The sequence below is a fragment of the Nicotiana attenuata genome, chromosome 10 (genome assembly GCF_001879085.1).
Source record: "Nicotiana attenuata strain UT chromosome 10, NIATTr2, whole genome shotgun sequence".
Lineage (NCBI taxonomy): Eukaryota > Viridiplantae > Streptophyta > Magnoliopsida > Solanales > Solanaceae > Nicotiana > Nicotiana attenuata.
Genome location: NC_031998.1, coordinates 3,334,910 through 3,345,250, shown reverse-complemented (window position 1 = coordinate 3,345,250; position 10,341 = coordinate 3,334,910). Strand labels below are relative to the sequence as shown.

Below are 10,341 nucleotides of genomic sequence, written 5' to 3'. Positions count from 1 at the left end.
GACTATTGAACTCTTAAAATAATTACTACTTCGAATTTAATTGCTAATAGGGGATGAATAAATTTTCATGTATTCTCTTTCCATTTCTTTTTCCTGGAAGTTTTAACTTGTTGCTATTTCTAAGTTGAAAACATTGAACTGTTACATATTAATATTAGCACTTTAATAAATATGGTTATCAAAGAAAATCTTCTTATTTAACAAATTCCAAAATTAACTCCTTGAATATTCATTGGTTTTGTTCTCTGAATCTTTTTCTTCCATAAAATACGTACCTATTTAATAGTTCAATATTAAACAAAGAAAATAAGTATGATAACTTCATAATTAAAGAAGAGAAGTTACGTGCTTACTATAATTATAGATTTAAAGAGTAAAAAATCTTAAATTTACATAATATTTTACAACTATTATTCCATCTGTTCCAATTTACGTCAGGGCATTTTATTCGGCACAATATTAAAGAAAAAGTTAAAAACTTTAAAACTTGTGATTGGCTGTAAATAATCTATGATATTTATGTGGCTACAAAAGAAAATTATTGGCGAAATGAGAAAATTTTAAATTACTATTTCACAATATAAATATGTCATTCCTTTTTATATAGTCTAATAAAAAAATAATAACACGTAAAATGAAACAAATGAAATAACAATAATAATAAAAATTAACATAAATCATTAATCCCCAAAGGTTATGTGACGAATTAGAACTCTAAAAATGTAATGGTTTTGGCAGAGAGATTTACCCCAAAGTTAAAGGTTACTAATGTAAATCCGGATTAATAAAACAAAAAGTTAAATCGTTTAAAACTACTTGCACCGATGATAACGTAAGATATTTTCATAGTACTACCCTAAGTGGTAAAAACTGTAAAAAAAAGTTTGACTAATGGAGCAGAGTGAACAAATGACCAAATCAAGTACTACAGTAGCAGATAGAACACGTGTCATCACAAAAGTTTAATATGATTAATTTCAGTGTTAATATTCCTTAATATGTGTGAAAACAACTAAAAAAAACTAGTTAAAGTGGACGGAAGGAGAAGTCTGATAATATTTTATCTAGGACTGCTAGCGACTTATGTTGTGTTATTGTGTTATTGCCCTCCCATTTTTTTTGTTGGTAAGAGGGAAAATCCGTAGCCGCTACAACCTCTGCCACAGCCTCTTCCCTTCGGGTGAGCACTTTGTGTGAACTGAGTAAATTTTCCCCTGTGTAATTGCCTGCAAACCACACATAGGATGTAACCGCACTAGGCAACAGGCTCAACCCAAAGGACATTGAGGAGGGATTATGGATGACCACTCTCCAAACCAACTGGGCAACTCCGAAGGGTTCCCTCCCATTTATTTATCGTCTATTACGTTGTTGATATTATTTTTTTCGATTTCTATTATTATTACGGATTTATTATCTCTTTTTATTTTCTTGAGCCTATTTTAAAAATAACCCCTCATACTCCTCGGAGGGTGGGGTAACATATGCCTAACTATACTGAGTTGTAGCTGTTGGACGGAGCAGTAAAAAAGTTACTTTACCTACATCAGCTAGGAGTCTATAACTCGCTACTAGATTTTGGTAACCAGGTACTAGTAAAACCATAAAAATCGCGCCGACTTTCCATCTCCTACGCAATTTCTCCCGATTAAATCGGCTCTCAATCTCTTTCGTCGAACCCTCTTTCCTTTTTTCCACTCACTTTCCTCATTTAATTTCAGCTCAATTTCACCTCCATAATATATACACACACAAACACTTCGCTACCCAAACAAACTCTCTCCATTTTCACTCACTCCTTATCACCAAACAATTCTTGGGTTTTTGAATATATACCCTAAAAAAGTTCCTCTCCATTTTCTCTCTCTGTATCAAGAATCAAACAGATCTGAATTGATTTATCTGTTTTTTTTCTTGTTTTTTGTTATATGGAATGACGGACTATAGAATACCAACGATGAATAATATATGGAGCAATACTACATCAGACGATAACATGATGGAAGCTTTTTTATCTTCTGATCCGTCGTCGTTTTGGCCCGGAACAACTACTACACCAACTCCCCGGACTTCAGTTTCTCCGGCGCCGCCGCCGGTGACGAGTATTGCCGGAGACCCATTAAAGTCTATGCCATATTTTAACCAAGAGTCGCTGCAACAGCGACTTCAGACTTTAATCGACGGGGCTCGTGAAGCGTGGACGTATGCCATATTTTGGCAATCGTCTGTTGTGGATTTCGCGAGCCCCTCTGTGTTGGGGTGGGGAGATGGGTATTATAAAGGTGAAGAAGATAAAAATAAGCGTAAAACGGCGTCGTTTTCGCCTGATTTTATCACGGAGCAAGCACACCGGAAAAAGGTTCTCCGGGAGCTGAATTCTTTAATTTCCGGCACACAAACTGGTGGTGAAAATGATGCTGTCGATGAAGAAGTAACGGATACTGAATGGTTTTTTCTGATTTCAATGACTCAATCGTTTGTTAACGGAAGCGGGCTTCCGGGCCTGGCGATGTACAGCTCAAGCCCGATTTGGGTTACTGGAGCAGAGAGATTAGCTGCTTCGCACTGCGAACGGGCCCGACAAGCCCAAGGATTCGGGCTTCAGACTATTGTTTGTATTCCTTCAGCTAATGGTGTTGTTGAGCTCGGGTCAACTGAGTTGATATTCCAGACTGCTGATTTAATGAACAAGGTTAAAGTTTTGTTTAATTTTAATATTGATATGGGTGCGACTACGGGCTCAGGATCGGGCTCATGTGCTATTCACGCTGAGCCCGATCCTTCGGCCCTTTGGCTGACGGATCCGGCTTCCTCAGCTGTGGAAGTCAAGGATTCGAATACAGTTCCTTCAAGTAATAGTAGTAAGCAACTTGTGTTTGGAAATGAGAATTCCGAAAATGGTAATCAAAATTCTCAGCAAACACAAGGATTTTTCACTAGGGAGTTGAATTTTTCCGAATATGGATTTGATGGAAGTAATACTCGGAATGGGAATGCAAATTCTTCGCGTTCTTGCAAGCCCGAGTCTGGTGAAATCTTGAATTTTGGTGATAGTACTAAGAGAAGTGCTTCAAGTGCAAATGGGAGCTTGTTTTCGGGCCAATCACAGTTCGGGCCCGGGTCTGCGGAGGAGAACAAGAACAAGAACAAGAAAAGGTCACCTGCATCAAGAGGTAGCAACGATGAAGGGATGCTTTCATTTGTTTCGGGTGTGATCTTGCCAAGTTCAAACACGGGGAAGTCCGGTGGAGGTGGCGATTCGGATCAATCAGATCTCGAGGCTTCGGTGGTGAAGGAGGCGGATAGTAGTAGAGTTGTAGACCCTGAGAAGAAGCCGAGGAAACGAGGGAGGAAACCCGCTAACGGGAGAGAGGAGCCGTTGAATCATGTGGAGGCAGAGAGACAAAGGAGGGAGAAATTAAATCAAAGATTCTATGCACTTAGAGCTGTTGTACCAAATGTGTCAAAAATGGATAAAGCATCACTTCTTGGTGATGCAATTGCATTTATCAATGAGTTGAAATCAAAGGTTCAGAATTCTGACTCAGATAAAGAAGAGTTGAGGAACCAAATTGAATCTTTAAGGAAAGAATTAGCCAACAAGGGATCAAACTATACCGGTCCTCCACCGTCAAATCAAGATCTCAAAATTCTAGATATGGATATCGACGTTAAGGTGATCGGATGGGATGCTATGATTCGTATACAATCTAATAAAAAGAACCATCCAGCCGCGAGGTTAATGGCCGCTCTCATGGAATTGGACTTAGATGTGCACCATGCTAGTGTTTCAGTGGTCAACGAGTTGATGATCCAACAAGCAACTGTGAAAATGGGGAGTCGGCTTTACACGCAAGAACAACTCCGGATATCATTGACATCCAGAATTGCTGAATCGCGATGAAGAGAAATACAGTAAATGGAAATTATCATAGTGAGCTCTGAATAATGTTATCTTTCATTGAGCTATTTTAAGAGAATTTCTCCTATAAGTTAGATCTTGAGTTTAAGGCTACTTAAAGTGGAAAGCTGATTGAGCTTTCCTCTTAGTTTTTGGGTATTTTTCAACTTTTATATCTAGTTTGTTTTCCACATTTTCTGTACATAAATGTGAAACCAATACTAGATCTCAAGTTATGCTTTTTAGTTCATGTAATTAGAAATAAATATGCAGTTTCATCTTTTTCTGTTAAGGTCTGCTCCATCTATTTGTATTCTTTATCCAGAATATAAATGAAGAAAGCAATTGGTTATAAACTTGGAAGTATAACAGTTGAAACAACAATAGGGCAGGGGTGCTTTTTGGTAAGAGCGTCACACGTGATGTGTAGGTTAGGTATATTACGAGCTCGAATCCAGTGGCAGACCCATTATATATCGAGTTTCGAACTTTGTGTCACCGATTCTCGAAGATTTCTTAGTTAAAATATCCTTTAGGTTAGGTATGTTACAAGTTTGAATCCAGCGGTAGACTCATTATACATCAAGTTTCTAACCTTGTGTTATCGACTCTCGAAGATTTCTTAGTTAAAATAGAAGGATAGAGGCAAAAAACTAGACACGATATCGAAGATAAAAAGGATTTTGAGAAAAAAAATTCATTCAAACTTAGTGTTTGCACCTAAGCTCCCGAGACGATAAGGGCGAGGTTTGCATACACCCCATCTTCCCCATACTCTACTTGTATGTTATTTGCATCGAAACAATTAAATGCATGACATGTAGTTTGCACTTAAACTTCTATTATTTAAGCTACAAAATAATCTGATTTTGATACAAACACAGAGTACAAATAAATATTTTAGAATGAAATAGTCTTTTAAAAAAAAAAAATTGTTTCCAACTATTTATAATGGATAAATAATTTGCTTGTTTTAGTCTAGAAGAAAGGACCAACAAGGGGTAGGCTGCATTTTCATTTAAGGAATTCATTGAACTTGGTCCACTCTTTGTTGTATTTATTGGACCAAGAAATATTTAAAAGAATATAGTATATAGTATTATAATGTCATTTGAGTTGAAGTGACACAATCTTTTCAAGTGCAGTTAATTTAGGTACAAGCTTTTATTATATTGTAACAACAGTAAAAAGTATAAACCAAATGGAAACGAATTGATGGATATGACAAAAATCAGTCTTGTTTGAGGTGTTGTATGGTTTAAGTTGGTATTAAAAAATTGAAACCACACAATCATGCTTAATTATTACAAAAAGAAATTTGTAGTTATATTTTTACAGTGTAAATCTATTTAAGAGTATTTTTAGGGGTCGTTTGGTTGGAAACAAGTTATCTTACGATTAATTATTTGGGAGTAGTTATTTCACCTTTCCATAAGGATAAAAAAAATACTAATCCCGGGATAACTAATTCCGAGATAAGTTATTCCACCTTTCCATAAGGATAAAAAATACTACAATCCCGGGATAACTAATCCTGGAATTAGTTACCGTAATTTTATTCCAACCAAATATGGGACAAACTCATCTCAAAATTAATCCCGGGATTAATTATCCTTTATCCCTCGTACCAAACGAGCCCTAAGAGTATCTTATTTATAGAGTTGTGGTTCGAGCCAATTTGTGTGTACTTCAACTAATTACAAGAGGTATTTATTATCTCGTACCAGCATAAATACATGGTAAGTAACTTTGTCCAGTAAAGCTTGAATAGAAAGGGAAGAAACCGCGAGGTGTTTTTGCCTCCGCTAAAATTTGAACATAAGACTTTATGATTCTCAATCTATTTCATTAAATTTTCAACTCACATGACCAAGATACTTCTTTCTTGGATAAGGACGGCACTCGATTTAATTTGTATGCATCTTGACTAATTTACATATATTTATGACTTTTCAATTGTAAGTATCACGTAACTTTAAATATCAAAATTTAAGCAGATGAGAAGAATTCATCTAATTTTTCCCTTAGTTGCGATTTTAACCATGTATTCTAGTGTTGTAATAGAAAAAGAAAGAAAATTTATTTTGTGTGGATAAGAACCACCTTGCAGTCTAAAGCGAATTAATTGACCCTGATATAATTTGTTCGGAGAATAGTCTTGACGACAAAAATTAATTGTTAATAATAATAATAATAATAACAATAATAATAATAATAATAATAATAACAAAATGATCATGTTTTACATGTGAAGTTAATTTTATATTCTAGTCTCTTTTTACAAATGTGTTCAGACGCCATTGTGTTGGGTCCCTTTTTGTGTTCACATTTTCTTTTTGTATTTATTTTGTCTCTTTAAGCAAAATATATAAATAACATATTTAATAACAAAATTAAATTTATTAATTTTGTGAATGATAGGGTTGGGGGTTCAGTGTAGGGTAGGGTAGGTGGATTAGCTTTTGTACAAAATATTTCAACCATGAAATTTCATGAGATAGGTCCATCATACAGCTACACTATTTCTATGTTCTTTGGTTCTCTAAAAGTCTCTTTAATAATCATAATTGAAAGTTGAACTTTATGATTTTGCCTTTTTGGAAATTTTAATGATTTAATTAACCTATTAAAAATGGTACCTAACCTATTGTAATAGAATAAGCTACATAAATCTACCCTTTTTTTTTGGGTTCTGAAATAAAAAGGGCATTAATTCTTAATTTTTCTAAGTGTCACAGGAATTGATTTATACTTACTCCTGCCCACAATAAGTGACCATTTTATCTTTGACACACCCATTAAGGAAATACGAATTCCTAGAAAAAGGAGAAGATGTATTCACTAAATTAATCTTAATTAATTGTTAGTTACCTTGACACATTGGAATATGTAAATAAGGGCAAATTTGGAAAAATAAAAGTAATTCCTTCTTGATTATGTAAATAAACACTTAATTTGGACCAAAATAAAAAGGTAAAATGATCACTTGTTGTAGACCCGAGGGAGTAATAAACACACAATACAATAAATTTGTAAGAAGACGAGCGCTTTGGATTTTGCTCTATTGGTAAGAGCGTAGCTGGTGATCATATGTGAATTAGACACACGTTATAAATTTCAGCCTTGTTCCAAGTCTGATATCTAAGTAGATAAGGATAAAAAGACGAGCCCATTATTCATCGAATTTTGAAATCGGCACCATTGACTCTAGAGGATTTCTCGGTTACAAAGAAAAGATTAATAGTAATAAATAATATTTTCCTTTGTGTTAGATAATGTAATAATATCCACTACCTAAAGATTGATTGAGCTTTATTTTAGGGTAAAACCAAAAAGAATGGCCATTATTAACACAAGACCTTAAAATCTCCAATAAAATGGGAGAAAACAAAAATCCAAAAAACCAACCCTTACCCTCAACTCAATCTCCTAAAAAATATTTAGTACATATGAAATAACACATATCCTATGCATTATTCATTACCTTATAAACCTTCTATTCTTCTTTTCTTCTTCTTCTTTTATACAACAATGACTCTAAATTGCTTGACATGCCAAGTTCTAAAAAGAACAGATTCAGAAGATGAACTAAGGGGAAGGTTCAATAATGTTCATCAAAATAGTCCAGGAAAGTCGAATTTTCGCCTTTTTTCGGGGAAGATTGAAAGAAACTGGTCAGGAAACTTGGTACCAAAGCCTAGGTTTGAAAAAACGAGGGGTCAATCGCTTCTGGGGAAAGAAATAAAGGCGAAAAAAGGTTCTCATAGGATTCATAACAGTGGTCCAATGGAGTTCTTGACCGATTCGCCGAAATTGGTGAGGAGCTCTGGGATGAGAAGGGATTGGAGTTTTGAGGATTTGAAGCAGATAATTAAACGTTGATTAATATGTTATTAAGGGTTGATAATATGTAAAAAATGATCATGTAAATGTACCTGATGAAATTATGTAATAATCTTATATTAAAATTATATATGTCATGCTTTCATCTTTTCTCTCTGCATTTCATTGTTTGCAAATCTGTTAGATCCTAGGTGGTGAAATGGGAGAACCTTATTTTAGTCTCTTCATATCATTTATTAGCAATTTGTTTGGATATCTTTTATCTTAATCTTGGGTATTCGGACCACCCAGCTCGTGCGCACCTCAACTAATTTTACCAGGTACCTACTATCTCCCACCAGCACAAGTACCGAGTAACTCTGTCCACTAAAGCTTAAACAAATGGATAAAAATAACATACTACTCCCTCCGTTCGAAATTATGTTAACCTAGCTGACTGGGTATGGAGATTAGAAAAGAAATGAAGACTTTTAAAACTTGTGGTCCTAAACAAACCATAATATTTACAAACTAATTACTTGTCCTTTGAAACTTGTGGTGTTAAACAAGCCAACGTATTTGTGTTGCTATAAAAGCTTCTCATTAAGAGTAGAATTAAAAATTGTCTCAGGGTCGAGAGGAGGCAAATGCTCGGAGAACAGACCCAGCCTTTGCTCCGATTGGAGCTTCTCTTAAAGTTAAATTATTTCTAAATTTAGAAAGGGTTATTCTTTCTGGCATAAGAAATAGATTCACATAAATTGGAACGGAGCGAGTAACATTTTTGTCTCCACTGGGACTTGAACCTGAAACGTCATGCTGATTTGGAAGATTGTGTTTTTCTTCTTAGGAAATGATTTAAAACCCAATCTTCCAAAACTGGAAATCTCCAATTTTTCAGAAGTGTAGTTAATTCATCTTGTACTGGGATAAAGTAGGCCTAAGCAGACAGAAAAGGATAATATAATTCCTTCTTATCTGTTTAAACCTTGGTTAGACAAAGTTATTCGACACCCCTCTGATGATGGGAAATAACAAGTAACCAATAGAACAATTGAGGTACGCGCAAGCTGGTTCAGATACTATCGTAATTAAGTACATATAATAAACCTACCAACTAAATTAGGATTGAGACAGAGTTGATTGATTGCTTCATTTTCCCTAAAGAATTGGAAAGAGCATTATACATTCAATGTTAGAACAAAGCTTAAAGTACCACTTTGTGTAAAAGTCACTATACTTCATGATTAATAAAGTCTCACCTAGCCTAACCATGCTATAATTTAGCAAGATTATTATCATGGGAATTTATATATGGAATCTTTACACAAATAGATGCATAAATTATACATTGATTATACTAGATTATATACATATTATATATGAACTTTATATATATTATTCATCCAGCCTGCTATTTTCAGTTTAAGTGATTGGGTGACCAACTCTTTAGGTTAATTTCTCTCTATAGCTAAGTTGCACGGACTCTTCATTTTTATGCCGAACTTGTCTCAACACGCCACTGGGACGGACGCAGGTGCAGGATACGTTCGGGATTCGGTCAACCAACTTTGGATACTTTGACCGGAGTCCATGGGACAAACATGGGGGAAATTGAGATTTTGATTTCTCAAAATAAAAGATAAAACAGATTTCAAACATGAGAAATGGCATACCTTCAACATTATAGTCCTTTTGTCTCACATTCGCTGTTACAATATACATATAGGTTTTTCACAAAATTACCTCTCAAAATTTAGAATATCTTTACAGCTCTATTTTTATAATTTTGAATTTTCTTAGCCTAATGCCAACGCCCATATCCATACCTGGATCCGCACCCCCCGAATCTTAAAATTAAGATTTTGTCGAATACGACTCTCAAATCCGTACCCGTATCGGAAACCCGCGCCCGAGTCCGAGCAACTTAACTCTAAAGATATTGAGAGATCATTGACAATCCAAATTAGTATCTCCTAACAGACATTAGCATATCATGTGCCATTGGACACAATGCCAATGCCTTTGTGTAAGCATAATCAATAAATACTTCCCCTATAAGCAAACACTGAACCATATAAAACTTCAAACTCGATAACTATGCCATTGTGTAATTATCCAAATCTTTGAAGAGGCATTCCTAGAATTTGAATTCAGCAGCAGATGAGACATTTCAATTATCCGCGTGATGGCGCTTTGAACCATCAAAGAAAGCAACAAATCTTGAAGGATAGTTTCTTTAGTGACAAGTTGGACTAGGAATGATCGATCGACATACAACAGATATGTACAAAAGTACATGTCAGAGTGTCATGATACATATCGAGATTCGTTTCATCAGAAGGAAGGAAGTCGAAGCAACCTAAGTTCTAGCAGCACAAGAGTATCCTAAAGTTACTCTCAACATAACTTCTTACCTGACAAAACCTGGACATAAGCAACAAAATTGTCCGAAAGCACTGCTCAGGATCTTCTCACCTAGTTGAAGAGAGACAAAAGCTTAGACCCCTGCAAGTCGTTCTAACTGCAATAGCATGCATTGCATCGGTTAGAGAGTGCATGGGAATAAACAACATGAAGAGCCCCAACATATAGAAATGAACCCCCCCCCCCCCCCC

General features: G+C 35.2%; 3 protein-coding genes across 3 annotated transcripts in view; 2 read left to right on the top strand and 1 right to left on the bottom strand.

Moving 5' to 3' along the window:
• Positions 1,722–4,193, top strand: LOC109232914 (transcription factor MYC2-like). The gene has a single exon (XM_019398607.1). The coding sequence runs from the start codon at positions 1,934–1,936 to the stop codon at positions 3,902–3,904; it is 1,971 nt and encodes a 656-aa protein (XP_019254152.1). The 5' UTR covers positions 1,722–1,933; the 3' UTR covers positions 3,905–4,193.
• LOC109233536 lies at positions 7,433–7,783 on the top strand. The gene has a single exon (XM_019399424.1). It carries the CDS (start codon positions 7,433–7,435, stop codon positions 7,781–7,783), a length of 351 nt encoding a protein of 116 aa, XP_019254969.1.
• LOC109232913 overlaps positions 9,800–10,341 on the bottom strand; it is a 4,998-nt gene continuing 4,456 nt past the window's right edge. Inside the window, exon 3 of the mRNA XM_019398606.1 lies at positions 9,800–10,247. The gene's annotated coding sequence lies outside the window, so the exon portion shown is untranslated. The remainder of the gene's footprint in view (positions 10,248–10,341) is intronic.

What these genes read in the sequence shown, in the direction of transcription:
- LOC109232914 (XM_019398607.1), top strand. Translation starts at nt 1,934, where the DNA reads ATGACGGACTATAGAATACCAACGATGAATAATATATGGAGCAATACT.
- LOC109233536 (XM_019399424.1), top strand. Translation starts at nt 7,433, where the DNA reads ATGACTCTAAATTGCTTGACATGCCAAGTTCTAAAAAGAACAGATTCA.